Below are 21,027 nucleotides of genomic sequence, written 5' to 3'. Positions count from 1 at the left end.
CAGTGGAAACCTTGCCTATCTAGTGGAGTGTTTCCCTCATGAATCATCAATGGCTTCTCACAGAGAATATTAGTCATTTGGACTACACTACAAGACAAAATGCTACTGTGAACCATCTGCTAAATGATATTTCCATCAAGCGAGCGGCGTTCAATAGCTTCATTCCAAACTTACCCGTATGTACTCCTCCTCCGGTGTTTTGTAGAATATTTTGGTGACGTAGTTGATGGCTCCTGCCAGTGCCAGGGGTGGTATGAAGGTGGCCGCATCGCCGAAGAACTTGACAAAGCCCCCGACAAGGATGCGGAAGCCAAAGGCTCGGGCGTAGACACGGTAGAGGCTGAGCGATGTCTTGTTTGCCTTGGCTCTCTCCTGGGGTCAACCAGTGGAAGAAGGTGAAAATCAAGACTTTGACTCACAGCAACTTCGTAAGGGGCTCTTTTGGTAAAACTATATCGTGGCTGAGAAGAAATTAACTCCGCCTGGAAGTTTCAAATACTGGGCTTTGCTCGGTGAGCAGTACACGTACACGTCTTCCTGGCATCTTCAATAAACTGCTAGGGTTTTTTTCCTCACATTTTTGACCATCTGAAAACTTACAGGGGCATACTCAACCATACGGTGCTCCACTAGTCCTGCTCCCGGAGCCACTTTACATATGAGGCACAATTGTTATCCATGCCGATTCTAGAATTTTGGTATCTTTAGAGGCTTAGTGGTAGGAATTTGTCTACTTGACCCCTATCTGGCATGATGCTTGTACCTGCTCCTTCTTGAGGGCTCTGGTGAAGGTGTCCCTCTGGTACTTGGTGGTGTGTATCTCGGACAGGCTGCCAAGGTCTGACATCTCTAGAGCTTGCTTGTAGCCCTTCTTGAAGATCCAGTTCAGCCACCAGTAGAATGCCGACGACAGCAGGCTGGTGTAGCCCTGCAGATAATGCATGTCGTCCTTCTTCAAGTCCTCTGGAAACTTCTCCTCTTCACAGCAACACTTGAAGATCTTGAAAAAGCAGCAGAAAGGAAAACTATTTACCGATTTGGACACTTCCATTGTATGAATGTACATGAACTATTTCCATAAGTTTTTGACCTTTGGCATCTAACACAGGCCATGCCATGTGCGTGTATTCACACGTACTTCTTCATGTACGTGTATTGTACATATACCAATATTGACAAGCACTGCAGAGCAATGATTAAGTAAGATTAACCCCAACACTCCTCAATCCTTCACCTGTTGGAGGACTGAGAAGTGTTAGGGTTAAAATGTGACTTTAGTTTACTACTTGAACTGAGCCTGTACGGTACTGGAATTAAAGGCTAGTGGATTTACCAAGCATTAAAAAAAAAACCCACAAACTTTGGCATAACCGGCTTAGGGTTAACCCTAACCATCCTCAATCCTTCAAAATCCTCCAGGCGGTTTTGGAGGATTTTTGAGGAGTGAGACTGCACGGCAAAATTGCATTGTTGATTGTGAAGGATGCAATGCCACAAGATTATGTAGGTAAGGCCTTGTGTTGTTTATGTTCAGCCATGCATAAACTCATGCCCACATTATGTGAAAACTTCCCTAATGCTCCAGAATACCATTCGCATTGCCTCAACATAAAGAGAGGACTTGCCAGAGGATTTTGAAGGATTGAGGCCGTGGGCACCCTTCCACAGAACAAATTTAAGAAATATCGGAGGATTATGGAGAACTGAGGCGGTATCCAATTTTTTCATAGGGTTGTTGGAGGACTTTGGAGGAAAGAGGGTGTATCCTAGCCAAAAGAGCCAAGGCGGTCAGGGTTAATAGATGAGCCAATATGTCATTCAAATAAGTACCTGTACATGTACATGTATGGGTCACTCGTGTTAGGAGCTTTTTCATATTTTTTAAAATTTAGGTTCTATTCACCAAAAATACAAAGGCTAACAGAAAATCATATTGTGTTTTTATTCAATAAACAACCTTGTAACATTAAGTGAGAAATCCTTCTCGCAAGGATGTACCCAGTGTGAAGGTGTCGGACACGCCATTGTTTGTCTTTAACCAGCGATGCTGGGTGCGGCAGCCACAACAGATCTGACTGGCATGACTAAAGCAGTTTGCCTTGTTATTTTGGAACTTAATACAAACACATGTACCGGTACCAGGGTTGGCACCCCATCACAGCAGACAAAATTATGATGTATATCGATTGCTGAAATCACTGATGTCTTTTTGAACTTTCCAAGTCACTTCATGGAGTCCACCAGAGCTTCATTCCTTTTACCAACCACTCTCAAATTTCATACAATGTACATGTACATAAAAATGCTCAAGAACGGAGAGTCCCAGAAGTGTATGGTAAGGCTTTATATAAAAGGTCAATTTGTTATTTACTTTGTCAGAATTCACTGTCCTGGATGCAAAACGTGTTTCCCTATTTAGACTCGAAGTTTCAACATTTGCTGTTGGCACAATCGTCACAACAGTTTGTTTTGTGAACTCAGACTTTGACACTTCGGTGTGACACACTAAAAAAGGGCGGGGTATGAATCTCTTGTCTGATGCAGAATAATACTCTGACACTTGACAAACATTCGAGAAACAGAGAGTTTGAGTTGTCCTTGCGGTAAAATGAAAATATAAAGACTTGCCATAGAAAAATCATTCCTTGTGCTGATGCCCACAGTAATACATGTACTATCTAACAAGCTCCCATGCACAATGTATCTATGTGCCATCATTTGCAATGTAGCCGACAGATTGCCTGTCCCCGATGTCCAAAACTACATGTACATGTACGGTCTTTAAGTGCTAAACTCTAGGCTTATGGACCTACATGTATATAAGTGTACCAATACATGTACATGAATGTCTCAGCAAACTGAGTGCCAGTGCATTAGTTTTTCAATTGGCAACCAAATAAATAGGCCAAAAATACATCTGCAGGGTCTGTGGATAAAAGCAGATACACTCAAAATATACTACATGAATATTGATATCAGAGAGTTCTGAGAGCCATGGAATCGGAGACTTGAGAAATATGGCAATGGACCTCTGGCCTGGACTTAGGGCTTCCAATTCTGAGCAGTTTGGATGCAACTGGGTCCGAGAGTGGCACTAGCCATGTTGTGGAGGGATCTTTCATCAAAATGGCTGATTTCCAGTTTGGGACACACCATTCATTTTCGGGGTGGCTTAAAAAATACACATGTAGATTCCAAACAGAAGCTATGTGCACATGTACCGTACCTTTAATTATAACAGAGGCTCCTTCCCATTTAAGAGAGTTCTACACGTATAAAGTAAAGGTGGACTCACAAAGCAAAATCTAAAATGCAGTCTCATTAGAAAAGACGATGGAGATGGCCATAAGACAGCTGACTGGCCCACGTGGTCCAAATGACAGCTGCCTGGTCCATGTGTGCCAAAAGACACCTGCCTGGTTCAGTATGGGCCAAAAGACAACTGTCTGGCCCATGTGGCCAAAAGACAGCTGTCTAACTCATGTGGGCCAAGACAGCTGCCTGGTACAGGTGCATGTGGGCCCATGTACATGTAGGCCAATATACATACAGCTGCCTGGATCATGTGGTCCAATATACAGCAGTCTGGCCCATGTAGGCCAATATAGAGTTGCCTGGCATATGTACCAGCCCAAAAGACAGAGCTCTGCTTGGCCAACATGGGCCAGAAGACAACTCTAACTCTGAGAAAGCACTGCCTTTTCAGATTTTTTATTAGTTTCCACTGTTTATCTTGTGTCAACAAGATTCAGAGGCTAGTGGTTTACTTTGTTAATAGTAATTCTTTATCTTTCTGAGTAAGTTACCGACATAACCAGTGATCACCTTATGAGTTAAAATTGTAACGAAACTACATAAATCAGGGCTTTGCATTTTGTGATACCACTCTAGGAACTTCAACTCTGGGGGAAAAAGGCCACAGCAACACTGAGAAAGCTAGTTACAATTTTATGCTTCAGTGACCGAAAGCAGTGGCAGGCAAACTCTAGTTTGTTTGTGTTTGACTACTGATTATCAGTAATTGTTTGGTAAAGGGATTAAAAAGATAAACTGGGAAAGGAGTTGAAATGTCCACAAGGAAAAGGCAGTGGAAACCTTGCCTCTCTCTCTTGTGGAGTGTTTCCCTCATTGGCCCTTATGAGCCAAGACTAGACAGCTGCCCGGTCCATGTGGGCCTACACAACTGTCTAGCCCATGTGGTCCAATATACATGTACAGATGCCTGGCTCATGTGGTCCAATATATATGGCTATCTGGTCCCTATGGGCCAAGACAACTGTCTACTCCATGTGGGCCAATATGACAATGTACAGCTGCCAGGCCTATGTGGGCCCAGGCTCATAGGCTTTCTTTTCCATTTTCATGCATCTTATCAATAATTTGATCACTAGGTGTCATCCAATACTTTTTGAGCTTGGGACTGAATTTCATGGAACTTAGGCAGAAAACACAGACGAGAGCAAGCCAAAAACAACACACATGTACACGTACTGATACATGGCATTTTAGCTGGTAATCTTACATACCGGTACATCATGTACATTAATTTGCAACTTACATGTCCATACATGTAATTTCTATAATTTGCCCATACTTACTAAGGTAGCTTTTCCCAAAATTGAGTCCCAATACCAAGTTTAAGTCCTACAGGATGACAATTACTGAATTGCTCCCTGAAAGTACAATTTTCTAAATACAGCTTATATTGTACATGTATGTACCTTTACTCGGATGACATTTAGCTCCAGCAGAAGGAACAGGCTGTAAATGGCAATAGCTGCCAGGTTGAGATCAACCCGTAATATGGTGAGATCCACCCCCAGATCATGCAGGAAATTCAGGAGTCGTATCACCTCGCCTCCCAGGGCCAGTGCCCAGTATACCAGCAGCAGCCAGGCCATGTGCCGGCGATTCCAGGTCTCCATCTGGTTGTAGTAGAACATGGCCAGGATGGTGCCCACGAAGACCAGCACTGCGGGGACGTACAGGTGTGGCCTGGTGGGCTGTCCGTTGTAGACCTCCAGCTCATTCAGGATGCCTTCGGCGATCTGGCAGAGTAGCAAGGAGAAGAAGATGAAGTTGATCACCCAGCGGCAGTTGTGGCCTGGGTACTGGATGAGGTACCAGTGGCGCTCCTTCCGGATGCGGGTGCAGCATCCCAGGATGAAGAGAACCAGGACGCCCAAGACGATGAAGATGAGGTGTGGCAGGGTGTAAGCCAGATCCACAAAGCAGGCATTGTACAGGGTGTGGTTCAGGTCAAAGGTCAAATTATCCAGGGTCTCGGTGTTGTTGACTCCGCAGTACCAGTTGAACTTTCCAAGCACCTGGTCCATGCCGACCCTGTGGATACATGTACAAGATGAGTTACTCAACCATGTCCTTCAACCAACGCAAACAAAAGACGATCAGGGCTGCACAGGTCTGAGAATTAAATATGGTCTTAAGAATTTTTTTATACGATTGCCAGGATAGTGAAGGGGGAGGGAGATAGTGAAACTTCCCAGAGGGTTTGAAATACCGGTGTTTGATAGATGGAAGAAGGCACAAACCAGCAAATGTGAGCCCAAATGGTGCTGTACGGGGCTTCTTGCCACTTTTTGAGAGTTTAAACATGAGGAGTGTGTCACTGGTTTGCCCTGTAGTAAAGCGGACAACTTTTGAAGGATTCACACACGTTCCTTACTAAAATACCTAGGGGGCTGATTGGACTGTGGCCTTTTCAGTCCACATGTAACTGAAACAGCAAATACATGTACATGTACGTAACCTTTTCATCATGAAAATATTGCTTGAAAGCATACGATAAATTTGACACAACGTGCCCATACAATGTACACTTGCACACCATTCTTGGCTTTTTTGCAACTTTGCGAAAAAGACATTCTTTTTGTCCTGTTTTTTTTCCTTCTTCCCTCTTCTTCTTCTGCGCAAAAGTCCATTTGGTTTGTGCACGTTTATTCTGTACACAACTTTAGTGCTTTTGCAACTTTGTATCTTCATCAAACTTGTACCAATGAAGGACCCTTTTGCACAGACGTGTCTAGAAACATAACGTCATGACCATGTCATCAAGTAATTTATTATTGATTTTTCAATATTTATTTCAGTCCATTGACTTTGTACACATTTTCAAGAAAACATTTTGGTTGTTCAGCAATATTCAAATTCAACAAAGTTACACCAAGGAAAGCCCTGGAAACAAAGATAATACTCACATAATTACATCATGATGATGTCATTAAGTGATTTATCATTAAATTTGTTATATTTAAATATTACGTTAATTATTTCAAAATCTATATAAAAATCAACCGCGGCTTCCAGCAACATTCTGCTTGCGGCACATGCCAAGTTAAAATTGGGTCTTCATTTTATCTCCTGTGGGTCAAATCACTTGACCCTTCCTTCCGGTCAAAACCAGAAGTGGGCTTATTGTTTAAAAGTGGTAATACATGTACAGTGTAGGTATCAACTTGTTTTCAACGATGTTAGTCGATGGGGATATAGTATTCTTCAAATCACCTACAGATGATGTCATGTGATTGTCAAGCGCCCTCTAGCGACAGGTTGAAAATACTGAAAAATGAATTTGGAGTAGATGTCTGTGGCAAAGTTTGTCCGAATCGCCTGAAAATTGACATGTATGATGATCTTCACCCAGTCAACACATGTGTGAAATTTAGGGCCAATGACGTCATCAGATTGGAAGTTACGATAAAAAGTTTTTTTATTCTTCAAAATTCAGTAAACGATCAACCATAACAGATTTAAGCATATATTGTTCATTAGATGATAGCTAAAACATTGAAGTCAACTGCATGAAGTGCATAAGTGGTGTACTTCTTCACATAGAGCATTACAATATTTGTGAACTCGAAAATCTGTTTCGCATACTGTACATTGGCTGCTGTGTGCGTGGATGTGCAATATCTGCCTGTAACGTGAGGCAGGCAGCACACAGTGCGTAGGGCATACTCAAGACCTGGCAAAATGCCGAGCGCATGGTGCGGAGAGCAGATCGCATTGTATGGAATGCCAAAAGGGACAAAAGTTTAAAATCTCTAATCTGTGCTTTTTCTGCGATAACAATGTTGTGTATTGTATTTTGTATTACACATGTTTGATTGGGTTGAAACCTTGCAGATAGTTAGGAAGGGAAGGTTTATAAACGGAGATTGACCTCAGGTGATGACAATATCATCAGCAAACGAGTCACGACGTTAAAGGTGCACTGTTTAAAGCCCCACATCTCCTGGAGTCCACATTCCATCAATTTGAAACTTTGCAGATATCAAGGAAAGGACAAAAATTTACCTGATGTGATGATGACATGAAATGAGGAGTCAAATTACATTTTATTTAAAACAAGTTATTTCCTGTAGTGCATGCCTGATTGGGTTGAAACCTTGGACCCAAACGGTCATGATGAAATAATTATGCCATCAGGTTTGTGTAGTAGATTGGTAGTTCAAATTAACCAAGGAATGTGAAAAAGCCCTCTGTTCTGTTGGCCAACGGACAGCTGAGCTACGGTATAGTTGCTATTCTTTTCTTTTCTTCTTATTTCTGCCAAACCACATACCGGTACAGACATGCACATCCTCACATGACCTGTTTGTTTCAAACAGATCTGGATCTCGATCAGTGATCCTAACGCTGGTTCACACCATGCACTATGCAGGTTTTGGTGTACGTAAACTAATGATGGATCACTGATCGTGATCCGAATCCGTGTTAAACAAACATGGCCAAAAAAAAGCAAGGTTGTACATGAGATAGGAAGCTGGTACAACCTGTAGAAAGCTGGCCTTCAATTTGAAACAAATAGGCCAGACATGTACATGCATATGCAGTAACTTTACTGCTGAATGCTGATGCAGTGCCGGTACACACTACTGTACATTGTAACAACAAAAACTACATGTACATACATGTACATGTACTGGTACACTGCACCAACACGAAACACAAAAGACTCCTAAATGCCCCTCTGACAATGGTGAGATGCTGAACTCCAAGCACAATTTTATGCACTGTCAGGCTGGAATAAAAAAAATGCACATGACACCTACATGTACATGTTCTTATTTTCACTTCTCAGTTGCTTTCAGTCAGGAGATGAGTCACAACTATTTTTTTCTGCATACATGAGCATATACTGTACATATGTTACATGTACCTGAAAAATAACAGGTGTACATACATGTAGTACACATACATGTACCGTACCTGTACTCTACGCATCCAATGATGTCAACCACTTGCAGTCAGTAAGGTACAGTATGCAGAGAGTCCAGGTGATGTTGTAAGGCAATTCTAATCCTGTTTCTTTAGATTACATAACCTCTCTTTCAAAGCTGCACACCTTTATTTACACAGCCACTTTCTGGCAATTTTGTTCCCCCCCCCAAAAAAATGCTACCATCCCACCTGAAGGGCTTTACCACAAGCGGCAATGACTCTGTACTATGTGCACAACTGATTGTGGAGTGTTTGATCCCAGAATACTCCTTGCACTGCATATACATGTACCTTACAAGACTTGTGTGTGACAACACTCGAACAACAAACACACATACATACCAGTGGTCGGTACATTTGCTTCACACCTGCATGTACAATATGACAATTGCACATTCCAATTTCCTGTCTGTCCCTGTTTATGTTGTACATGTACCTACCAAAACTACCCTAAATGTACATGTGTGTAAACCCTAACCAGAAGAAATCTTTATTTGTAAATACATTCCTATTGGTCCAGAGCCCATGATACATGGCCAGTCTTAAATGCTAGGTAAAGCACCGGCTCACAGGGGGCGCATTCCATAACGTGCCTTGAAGGGTGAAATGTAAGTAGCATTGTTAAAACACTGGAAATTTACATGTAATATGTTTTACAAACTCTTTTTGACTTTCTGACTTGGAAGGCATGATGAATAGGAATAAATGTGTTTGCCCGATCTTAATACTAGTTTCAGACAGGCTCAAGAGACTAGACACTGATAATTACCGGTACTTAGTACATTGTACCTTGACTTCGGCTCAGGTCATTATTAGTGAGCATCCATTTCCCTCGAGATTGGCCCACTCGGCAATTATAATAATTCCCTCAGTAATGTTTTTTTGGGTTGGAAATTGAGACAGGCAAAAATTATGTACCAGTATCACAGCTGTGCTTGCCATAAAATGTAACTAGACGGTTTGATAAATGGACATACATGTATGGCATATTGTTTTTTCTGTGAGCCCAGACACGGGGCTAAAATTAATGTTATCCAGTCATATTTTTTAACAGTTTCTGTCAATGATATTGGAGAGCATAATTTCACTTTTTTCACTTCCGTGACAAGCGATATACATGCACATGTACGTACATGTGTTGTATTATTCGTATAATGCATATTTCCATAATGTTGCAAGATTCACAAATCACTTACATTCTTTTTAAAAGGCACAAGTTTTACTTGCAGATTCATAACAGATTTGCACTTTCACTGAAACTCTCCATTATGCCCAGCAAAACATGGGACGGAGGGGTACCCCCCACATGCCCAAATCCGTAGACACTTTTGACTATTGTTACCTAACATGATACCTAACACATCCTATCTAGACGTCTGAAAAGAATTCTTGAGATTCCAGTCACACAATGACTAACACAAATGGGGGGAGGGGTTCTCTCTGTCCCATATCTTGCATCAAATGCTCTCTGTGGAGTCCCCTTATGAATGAATCAGTTCCTCCTTCTAGTCAGGGTAAAACTTGAAAAGTTGGAATATGAGTTTCTTTACACACCAAAACTGCCCATCCTTACTTTAAGGACCCCACTACCATACATGTAACAGATATACAGTATCTTCAACTGCCATTATATGTAAGAATTCCACACATTTCCAACATGTATACATCTTCTCCCATAATGACTTACTCAATCCATCCGCTGTGTACAAGGAAGCCTTCTAAATGCTGCAAAGATAACTTTGGTCTGTCAATATACACACACCTTGTGAGAAGTTTTTACAAAAAATTGTGCGAAACAAAAAATGTAGATGTCCTAAAAGAAAGAACTGCCCAAAACTTGTACTTGTACAATCAAGAATACAGACTATTTGGGACAGGCCCCGGAGGGGAAAAAGCATGCCTTTGCACGTCCAGGTAAAAGTTGATACCTCATTTTAAATTAAAAACCCACACTCATGTGTAGCCATTACACCAAATGAAGATTTGCTTGTGGAGCAACAAAGCAAAAGAAAACAAAGCAAAGTTGAATTCAAAGCCAGGTATTCAAAGCAGCAAATTGTTATCGACCCATTGACTAGAGTGAAGTTTGGTCCCAAGGATTTACAGGTGCAAGAGAAAAATTTCAGTCAGTCAATTTGTTACATATGTTAGCCATATACGAGTATATGTACAGACATGACAGAGGTAGGAGCACATACTCTAAATTATTCATGAAAATTTTCAGATAACTTTGCAGAGTAGAATTCTAAAATAGAACTTGAAGATACAAAGTAACCATGCTGACTGACTCCTGCAAAGTTTTTTCAAGTTATATGTAGGCTACCCTTAAAAATGCAAAAAATGTCTGACCTACCGGTACATACAGCGTACTCGGGCATTGTCAGGCATCGTCAGGTACTACTGACTGCCATTTATTGATGAAAACAATGCCTACTTTTTTATTGACAACTTTCCAGCGCAGGAGACCATTTGTCTACCACTACATAGACTAGTAATAGTACATGTACACATCTAGCCTTGGTTGGACGACGTCTCGACTAACGTATACGTCGTCCAACCTGGGCTAGTGCACATCCAGATACTGGTATGTAGGCCTACACTGGAACATGGTTTAATTTGAAGATACAGTCTCTAAAAATTAAACGTTTAAGCCTAGCCTATTAACGCCAGCACATCTGCCTATTTCTACCTCCATGGTTCTGCTCACCTTTCAACGGTCCAAAATTTTGTTGGCCAAAAACGCAAGAGAATCAACTTTCAGGCACGTTGGGCGCTCCACATGACTGTCACAACTTACACAATTTAATGTAGCATAGCGCGCCGCGCGCCTAGCCGGCACCGTGTCATCGGGATCGGCCAGGATCTCAGCGGCGCAGCTCACATCCAGAGACCTTGAGCTCGCTCCAGAACTGTCCTGTGGTTAATGTCTGTCGGAAAGTTTCTCATGTCCCAATTAGAACATGCAGCCTGAAAGAGCGGAACCATTTAGACCATTTACGGAACTTGACCAATTCAAAGTGACATGGCATTTCGGGTTATTTATATATTTTTTACCTGAAACGATGACAAGTTGATTTATGGAGGAATAAATCCATCTACAGCTTGCTCCCAGATTTACGATTAAACAAGCAACAATGCAGCATAACATGATTTGGGGGAACTTATTTGTACCACGTGACGGAGGAATAAAAATAGTTCTGATATTACCGTAAATCCTAGCCCCTGGGAAGCAACTAGGGGAGGAAGTGTGAGCACTATGAACTATTTTGGGGGGTAAATCCCCCCCCCCAAATATCAGATCCCGGTTGCGCAACTATTCTACAAACTGGCTAAATGAACTGCGTTCACTGTCTCCCCATGTACATTCGCGAATGGGATTAATTTCGTATTTCGTCAAGTGAACAAAGGGGCAGGTGCAATGCACATGGTGTGCTGGGCGCGCGCATGATTATGCCGTCCGGACCCATCATGATCATGACTTGCAGAATTTCCCGCATTGTGGTGACGTAATTAACGCGCGCCGGGTATGAAAGCATCAGCTAAGCTTCATGATCGATCATTAGGAGCTAATAAAGAGTCACTCGTGTCCATTTATTATTTGAATTCTTCAGTCAGTTTCAAGTTAGAGAAATGTAGGCCACATACGATCGGTTGATCTGCATGGTTAATTGATTGCAGCTTGCATACACTGTGCTTTTTGCTGTGGAGGAAACCTTGGACTACTGTTTTCCACAAGGCAGTCAGCAAAATCGTCAGATTGGTTGGCAGTGCGACTAATCATACATTCTAACCAGTTACCCTTATATTATACATAGCAAACATGTATTTAAAATTTGCTCGTTGCTTGTGGTGTTTTGCATTTATAGAGTGCTTACATGTAATGGGACAGTTTGCTGTCATTTTGGGAGGGCAGTTTTTGTGATGTAAACTCATGACGCCGAAAGCCACACTGCAGGAATAGTACTAGTAGCTTCCCTACCGGCTGGCGGGCTGTGTAAACCTCAAATTACAACCACAAAGTTGGGCCCCACCTTCACAAAGGGACAGGCATTTGTTGGGAAACCTCTTTAGGAAAATTGGGAGAGTCTTTCAATGGCAGAATATGAATAGTTTTTCATCACTTGGTTATAAAATCATTGTGAATGATTTGCAGCCGTGGACGTATTTCCTGTTCCATAACAAGCAAAAATCCTGTATCCACTTTTGCAGGTTTTGAAGAGAATTCACGATGGAGGGTACCACAGCGTCAGAAATGGAAGACCCACTCAGCATATTATGTCGGCAGAAACAGATAGCATTGCTACGTAGTCTTATGGGAGAGGTGGGTGTGGTCACTGGGATTCTTAAGGAGGCTATTTGTTAAGTATATATGCACGAAGTGTTGACTTTTTAGCCCCCGCCCCATGGTGTACAGTGGCTCCAACCCCCCATTCTTATACCCTTTGACCTATCAGACTGACCAGTGCTGGTAATGCTTAGCATGGGGTGCAAGATGACATATTATAACCATTTTCGATTCATAGAAGTTGGTCCCAGTTGATAGAAATAGGAGAAAGGGCATTTTTTTGTCAGTCAAAAACAACTTATTGCTCTGCATACTTATATGTGTGCGTCACCTCAGATTCCCCTCAGATCAACCCTCCCCCCTTCCATGTGTACATATTCTACGGCCATTCCGCAAGAGGTCTTTCTGTAGATCAGTTAGAGTTGAGCAGAAACTTTTGTTGGGTGTCACTGCTAGTTTTGTACTCTTCAGATCAAGGGCTGTAGCCTCTGTTCAGAACTTATTTAGACAGGGAAAACAGTGTCTAAATTACCCTCAAAACGCCTTAGCTAGGTATTTTGATGTTTTAAATTTCTGCAGCCGTCCCATCCTACCTACCCGTCTGTGTTCATATACGGGCACGCCGCAACCGGTAAAACGCTTGTTGTTTCCACGCTCCTCAAGACGTTGGCTCTCCCCCACGCCTTCGTCAACTGCATAGAGTGCCAGACGACACGGCAGCTATTGGACAGAATCCTGGACCGGGTGGCCAATCACGAGCCCAGTCCCGAGAACAACTACTGTAGCTTGAACCGTTGTGAGAACATGAACACGTTTGTGCGACTCTTGAAGAAGACCACCGAGGACAGGGGAATACAAAATCAAACTGTTTATATTGTGAGTCTTACGTTGATGTCTTTAGTGTCATATTTTTCAGCCGTGCAGTATCAGTTTTGCCTGAATTCGGCATCTGCGACACGTTCCCATGCTCAGTCAAATACAGCTTCATGATATCACTCACTGAACATGCAGACAATTTATAGTAAAAACACGTGCATGTGCGTTATGTCAATGTTTGTGAACATCTGATGGCAATTTTCATGCATCTTTAGACACATCGCTGGAAGTGGCCATCTCTCATTGTTATATTCTAAATGACAGCTTGCCAGAAAGACTTATTTAACAGGGAGATTAGTCCCATAGCCATCTATCAACCAAGTATGCTGTCATTTATATTTTTTGTCAGGTACTTTTGGGATAACTGCAAATGATAGACTCTATCTTTAAAATATGCGTAAGTTTGCTTGCACGAAATCTTGCCACCTTCCCAGGTACTGGACAAAGCTGAGCGTCTTCGCAACATGGACGGCAACATTCTGCCGGCCTTCCTCAACCTTTCCCAGTTGTCCGGGTGCAACGTGTGCGTTCTCCTCCTCAGCCAGATTGTCTGGGAGAAATTCCTCTTTGGGTTCGGCTCCAATCATGTGGAGCCCTTCATCATCCACTTCCCAGATTACACAAAGAGTGAGTAGAAAAAAGTGAGGAACATGCCTATCTAAAAGTCAGACCATATGAGTGTCATATGTGAGTGGTTACTTTAAGTCAGCCCAGGGGCGTGTTTTTAGACCCCTAACCAGAAACATGTTTATGACGTTACATAGTAACCTGGAAAATTTTTAAGAGCGTTTTCGAAACGAGTGGATTTGTCATAGACTTCGGTATCGCTGGTTCAAGTCAGAGCTTGTAGTTCCGAACGCTTCTTCAAAATGGTTGGAACCAGTAAACCAAATCCACTTGTTTCGAAAACACTCTAAGATGGCATGCAAAAATAAAGACTGTTAAACAGTGGCATATTTCAAGAGAAACAGGGTACAAGGTAGCAGCCACCATTACTGGCTTATGTCATTTTGGGTGCCCTCTTTGGTTCGTTGCCTGCAGCATCAAATTCGGGGATATCTAATTCACTGATTTTGGAGACAACAGAAAATTGTCTTCTTATTTTCTGCCATTTTGAAAAGGCAGTGAACTGGCTCCATCCTTCAGTACAGTTTGAGGCCACAGAGGCTGAGCTGAGGTCAGAAAGATGCTCAAACCAATGGCCAAAGCAGAAACGTGTTTCAGTACACTGTTGCGAAAACACTCCCCCGACCACTTTTGTTTTTATAATACAAATGTTGGGGCTCCCCGCCTGGTTCCTGCCTCCACATTACAAGTTGAGAGTAAGAAAGGCTATAGGAGGGATAAGGAGCAGTCCATCTCCCCTCCCCCATATACACCATGGGTTCAATAGGAGCCCCAGCACAACTCATGTCAAAGGACTGAGTTTCCCTTTGGATGGCAAAGTGCAGTATAGTTCAGAGGCCCTGTCCTCGTAAATACAAAGAGTTACTTCGGCATGCACATCCCGTCCATTTTCATTTCAGAGTAGACTGTCAAACAAAGTGGGGTTTCATTTGGGTCCCCTCTCCCAACTTTATTCATGTCTGAGGTGAAGACAACCCATCATCCTATGTTAAGGAACAAGGAGAGATTTTAAACGTGTGAGATGAGGCAAATATTCGGAGGCAGATTTCTGTCCTGGTGACGTTTAACATTTTTAAGGATACATACATGCTGTGTAGTCCAAAAGGAACGTGGCAAGTGGGGGGGTTGGTTAATACCAACACTCAATTCCACCCATTCGTTTGATAAATTTCAGGTGAGTTATTGGAGATTATTGCCACAGACTGCCCTGAGGGTTACTCCGTGGAGTTCTACTCGTCCTACGTCAACTTGCTCATGAGTATCTTCTACATGGTGTGCCGTGACCTGAACGAGATTAGACACTTGGTGAGTATTTCATCAGTGGATGGGCTTCCACTGGTTTTTCCACGTTGGACTTTGATTGATCTGGGATGGTATTGACTAAATGGTAGTGATGGTGAACATTATGGAGTGCAGAGCTCGGACAAAGATTAACCGTGTCGTTTGGGGATTACTGAATGAATCATGGTATGGTCAACAGGCTCAGCTGAACTTCCCAAAGTATGTTGAGCCCATCACCAAGGGGGAAGCATCCGAGAAGGACTCGCACAAGCTGTGGCGGAACATCGAGCCGCACCTGAAGAAAGCTCTGCAGACGGTCTATCTCAGGGAGGTCACAAGGTACTGCCGATCCAAAGTTGGAATGAACTCAAACGATCGGAGCCACCTGTCAGGAAAGGAAAGGAAATAATGCCTGGTGTTCGATTTTGGGAATTTTGTATGCACAGTTCTTTTTCTTGAGGGATCACTTGGATAACGTTTCCAAAAGGAGTTTTAGAACAGGAAAACTAGTTTTGATTGAGTCTCTTTGTCATTAGTGATCTGAGATCCTTTCATGTTAAAGAACCTGTAACCAGATTGTACAGAATGTTTTTCTTCACAGTCAAGTTTTATCAGATTATTAATTTAGTAACCTAGTTTTTATTCAAACGAAACACTGGTCTGTGATGCCTATTCTCTACTTGAACCATCCCATCTGTCAGAACCTGACATGTGCTCTGACTTTGCGAACTTGTGTGAGATAATAATTGCAGGCAGTACCAGTGTGACTATAGCTCTTATGAATAAGAAAGATTTGTCTGATACAAGACACCACAGTGGCCTATTTGTCAGCAATTTTAGTACCCAGTCATAGGGTTGGGGCTTCAAATCCAGCAGCTGGTCACATTTTACGATCTTTTGAAAGTCGCTTCTTTCCTACGTGCCACCCTGCACCCAGGAGTAGATTGGTACCCAATCCCTACCCATGAGGGCAGAAATATGTTATTAGGTTCAACCATTTGTACCTGAAATGGCTGCATTGGGTTGTATACTCAGCAGCGAGGTGAAACGGTTTCAAGAATATTTGGTTGCTGTTAGCCTAATAAGCAGGCATACTTGATAATATATAGGCACTTTCACAAAACAGATTAGCGTTAGACACTGTGCGCTTCATAAATACTCTGATCCTATTACTTGACGTGTACTTAGAATATAAACTTCAAAATTCACAGCCTTTGAAAATGGTCTTGCCCTTGCTTCTTGACAGCGAGCAGTGGGAGAAGTTCCAGCGCGCCGAGACCGGCCAGCCCGGTCAGCAAACCTCCCAGCCAGGCATCCTGTCCGCCAGGGCCCAGATGGAGCTACCCTTCTACTCCAAGTACCTGCTGATTGCCGCCTATCTGGCCTCCTACAACCCGGCCCGCTACGACCGCAGGTTCTTCTCCAAGAACCATGGCAAGGTGAAGAAGAGCGCCGTGAATCGCAAGAAGGAAGTGAGTTTACAAAACACTGAAAGGTGCTACACAGCAGTGATAATGTTAAATTTTTCATTAACAATTCCAAACAGCGAAAGGGCACTGATTGGTGTTGTGCGTATATGTCTATATACATGCAAACTGAGTACCCTATTGAGATAAAACGTGGCTACCTTGGTACCCTTAAATGAAATCTAACCCCATAATTCAAAGAAGAAAACATAACAAACTGTTAAGAAATGACTTCAAATTGCCAGTGCTGTCCCTATCCAAAATGCTCATCAGCAATCTTTGGACTTGAATAATTTTTCGTGTAGCATTTAATGTAATTTGGTTTCTGTTATAAAATATTCCCCCAATCTTTGGAAGCCTTTCTTCTTCCTTGTCAGATAGAAAGTAATTTTCAACATTCAAATATTTCGACTTCACAAGCTGTTATGGTTCACTTTAATTCCACCCTGTGTCAGAATTCACAAATGCATGAGGTGTGTCTTGATACCGGGACAACTACCATGACTTGGTATCTGAGGTTCGAGGGGGTAGGGTTAGGAATGGATTCAAATGTCCTGATGTTCCCAATCCTCGCACTCAGAGTGCTAGCAATTCAACCTCTGCATCTGTGATCTCCCTCACAGACCAGCCATCAGCTGCTTGGCCCCAGGGCATTCCCACTTGACAGACTGATGGCCATATTTTACAGCATAGTGGACTCCAGGGTTGCCCCTACAGCCAACATCTTCTCACAGGTAACAGTTATTGTTTTCCACAGAACCCCGTCTTGCCTTCCGATGTCAGCCCCACTGTCCTGTCTATCTAATTGAATCTAATTCACTCCCATCTAGTTGCAACACTGCCAAAGCTTATCCAGTCTACTGAACCTGGTCCAGTGCAGTAAGTGGCCAACTTGGCCTGGCCATGTGGCCAGCCCCTTGGCCAGTTCAGTTAGCTGTGGTCAGCCAAGCTCTGCACAGCCCAACCCTGGTCCGTCTCGGCCTAGTCATGCTTATCAGCCATACCCAACCTTTCTTCACCCAGCCTAACCAAACCCAAACTTTCTCTACCCAGCCTACCCTGCCTAGCCAACCCCATCTGACCCAAAGCCCATCCTGTTCAACCAGTGCAAATTACACCCAACCCAAGCCCAACCCATGTCAGTCTAAGCCAATCTAGCTCCAGCCAGCTCAACCAAATGCAATCCAACCAACCTGTGTTCAACTCTTCAAATACCAACCTTGAGCAGCACATCCCAAATCAACTCATCTTATATAACGGGTTTTGCCCTTACCCAACATATCTACTGATAAACACTATATGCTCAGTGCTAGTCCGGTTAAGGGTAAGGACAAAACCTGTTATATAATTCAACATCTCCCCAATGTAAAATTACATCTTGAAATCAACTCATCTTTCCTGACCTTGACAATCATCAATTTAAAACATACTTAAGATTTTTCCACTTGTGAACTTACCACTCTGTCATGTCTGTGCTGGTGAATTGCTGGACTAAGATAACTTATTAACATGGACCCTCTGTTCTGGTTTTCTCCCCGCAGATTTCTTCACTGGTAACCCTGCAGCTGTTAGCACAAGTAGGACATGAGGACCAGTTGGACACACCGAAATACAAGTGCACCGTGTCGCTGGAATTCATCCGTTCCATCGCAAGGACCGTGGGCTTTGATGTCATTAGATACTTGTATGACTTTGTAAAATGAAAGGCAGAATCGGTTACCATTATGTATTTGGTTGAGTGAGGACATTTGGGTATTCTGTCCAACGAGTGACATCCTTACCTCATCAGAGCACCAAATATGGATTCAATGTGGGCCTGACCAAATCAAACTGTACAAGAAGAGCCCAAAGTTGCTAGAGTGGGCATTGTCTCAGCTATTCATAAGCATCGAATCAAAGTCCGTTGCAGCTAGGAAATTACCTCTCGCACAAACTTAATCTGGCACATATTAACAGTCATTCAGGTTTTGTTGTTAGACGAAAACTGACACGTATATGTCTGTTATCAGGTTTTTAGGGATACTTTTTCCAGTGAGAAATCTCGACAGCCCCTGGACCTGTAGTGAATTGATATACAGATATAACTGAGTTTCCAGTTTTCCTGCAGTACAAATGGGAAGCAACTGTTGCACATGGCTTGTTTAATAATGAGGTAGTCAGGTACGCACTGATCAGGGCAGAAATATGGCAACGTTGCATTCCCTGCTCAGAGTAAATAAATGTTACATTGTTATATTTTGTGCAACTGAAAATATGAATGACTGAATTGCTCGAGATATGTCTCAATTCGGAGTTTGTGAGATCTCTGTTGTGCGATGAAATTCTTTCTTTGAACTGACACAAGAACAAGTTGTGGAAGAGTGTTACATTTTCCACTCGCACGTCTTGATATTAAATTTTGATATTGAAGTTTATTTTGTGGACTACATTTATTTTATAATCACGAATTTCTTTTAACTGGATGACCAGGTAGTCCAGTAGACTGGCCCCAGTCTGGGGCTAGGCTAGCAGTAGCATACATTTCAAACTAAACATTCTCTAACTTTTAGAGCCGCTTAGCAGTGGCGTAACCATGGGGGACAAAGGGGGCATGCAAGTGTCCACAGCGCATGTCCGTGTCCCCCCCCCCCCGTTAAAACTTTGAGACGTACACAACGTATGTATAAGCCGCACTTCGCCGGTTGGCCCTCTGAAATAAGTGCGCCCCCAGGCTTCCATTGAAATCTGGAAATTTTCGACCCTAGTTATGACGCGTGTGCCAGTTAGTGCTGAATCCCTTCTATAGAAATCATCGTTACATACTTAAGGCGCCTTTCCATATACGTGTATGTTTTTATGGTGCGTTGCGTAGACGATGCGTTTCACTTTCAAGTTCACGAACACAAAAATCAACTTCATTAACAGAACACACGAGTGCGTTGCTTTCGGCTGTCAAATCGCCCCGGGAGCGAATGACGGACACGCAACGCTTGGAGCAAGTGTTGACGTGCGTATGGCAAGGTACCTCAGAATTTCTAATTCTCCTGGGAACTTATAAATAACTTAATGGATTTACCGTGTAACGTCCACTTAGAATTTTCACGTTAAAGGAGTGCATCCCAGAAATGGTGTAGGCTTAGTTTCAATCCGGTTTTCCCGTCCTTTCATAAACATGCATAGGGGGCCGTCCATAAAGTACGTACCCACGAAATGCCCACTTTCCAGACCCCTCCTCCCCCTGTGCGCGTGGCTTTCGCAGTCACGGCTCCAACCCTGTGCGCGTGGCTTACGCAGTCACGGCTCCAACCCTGTACGCATTCCACAATTCCAGGACACTGCCGGTCTTTGTGTCATGAGTAATGTTGCGGTTTACTAATAATTAGCGTTGCCATGGGAGGATAAATGGTAGAGTGGACGATGGAGGATTCTGGTATTGAATGTGTATTGATATGACAAAGATTCATTACAAGCAAATTTTCGGTTTGCGTACGGTACGCCCTGGCTTGAACCCCCTTCCCTCCCCTCTGCACGCATGGTGTACGCAACGGCACCACCCCCTGCGTATATTGTAGGCCTACTTTGTGGACAGCCCCTAAAAACACGTTGGATGTTTATAAAGATGAATTGAGTGAAGACGACATAAATCTTTAAGCGATGTGCATCTGCAGATACCTGGCTATCATGCCGTCCACGGTATTTGGGACCTCTCATGTAGAATTCATCATCTTGCACGAGGAGAAAAGCATCCTCTAAAACGCCAAGTTAAACTGGGCGCTGTGCACTTGCGCGATAATCACCAAGGACCCAGAGGAAGTCAGTGTCCGTCTTCAAGGGCCGCGCTGCGGCCCGGGCTATTAGGAATGATCACGCAGCCTTGCCGCGGGATCATACCTCGCTTCCGCCCGACGATCAATCTAATAGCAAGCACAGAGAGTATACGTGTTATTTCCCGGCTCATTCAACTTTCATAATTTTGTCAGTATTGCAAGTACCCTTCGGTTGGTGCATGCATGCGCGAGGTCGCTCTGGAAGGCGCTGCCCTGGCTACACCTCGATCCTCGTCGCGGGGAACTTTGACGCATTTGGGAAAAGTCATTAAACGGACCCATCTACTTGAAGGAGGATATCAAGTATGCGTTTCTATGAATATATCACAGCAGGATGAGAATGGCCCCACTAGACTTGAATAGTTAGGCTGTGCTTGAAAGATATCTCAAGTTAAATGGTTAAAGACAGCATAGTCTAGATGAATGAAAGCCAGAATATCAA

The 21,027-nt window shown here is 43.1% G+C and overlaps 2 protein-coding genes across 5 annotated transcripts in view; one reads left to right on the top strand and one right to left on the bottom strand.

The window, feature by feature from the left end:
• Window positions 1-11,176, bottom strand: part of LOC110974075 (ATP-binding cassette sub-family C member 8-like) — a 42,324-nt gene extending 31,148 nt beyond the window's left edge. Inside the window, exons 1-4 of the mRNA XM_022225417.2 lie at window positions 10,952-11,176; window positions 4,722-5,343; window positions 764-1,000; window positions 175-372 (exon numbers count right to left, since the gene is read on the bottom strand). Coding sequence (XP_022081109.2) covers window positions 175-372; window positions 764-1,000; window positions 4,722-5,336 — 1,050 coding nt within the window. The 5' untranslated portion in view covers window positions 5,337-5,343; window positions 10,952-11,176. The remainder of the gene's footprint in view (window positions 1-174; window positions 373-763; window positions 1,001-4,721; window positions 5,344-10,951) is intronic.
• On the top strand, window positions 8,176-19,193 carry LOC110974078 (origin recognition complex subunit 5-like). Of its 4 annotated transcripts, none has more exons than XM_022225427.2 (9): window positions 8,176-8,278; window positions 12,454-12,565; window positions 13,109-13,405; window positions 13,840-14,032; window positions 15,207-15,337; window positions 15,513-15,652; window positions 16,560-16,785; window positions 17,403-17,513; window positions 18,321-19,193. In XM_022225427.2, the coding sequence occupies exons 2-9, from the start codon at window positions 12,473-12,475 to the stop codon at window positions 18,480-18,482; spliced, it is 1,353 nt and encodes a 450-aa protein (XP_022081119.2). In that variant the 5' UTR covers window positions 8,176-8,278; window positions 12,454-12,472; the 3' UTR covers window positions 18,483-19,193. The 4 variants fall into 4 exon arrangements, with proteins under 4 accessions (XP_022081119.2, XP_022081117.2, XP_022081116.2 ...); XM_022225425.2 differs by lacking the exon at window positions 8,176-8,278 and adding an exon at window positions 11,668-11,768; XM_022225424.2 differs by lacking the exon at window positions 8,176-8,278 and adding an exon at window positions 11,721-12,011.
• Window positions 19,194-21,027: the final 1,834 nt, after the last annotated feature.

Source organism: Acanthaster planci, linkage group LG04 (genome assembly GCF_054643075.1).
Source record: "Acanthaster planci isolate LZ-2023a linkage group LG04, COTS_SCS, whole genome shotgun sequence".
NCBI lineage: Eukaryota > Metazoa > Echinodermata > Asteroidea > Valvatida > Acanthasteridae > Acanthaster > Acanthaster planci.
Note: the sequence above shows the minus strand (reverse complement) of the source record. Positions and strands in the feature narration are given on the sequence as shown.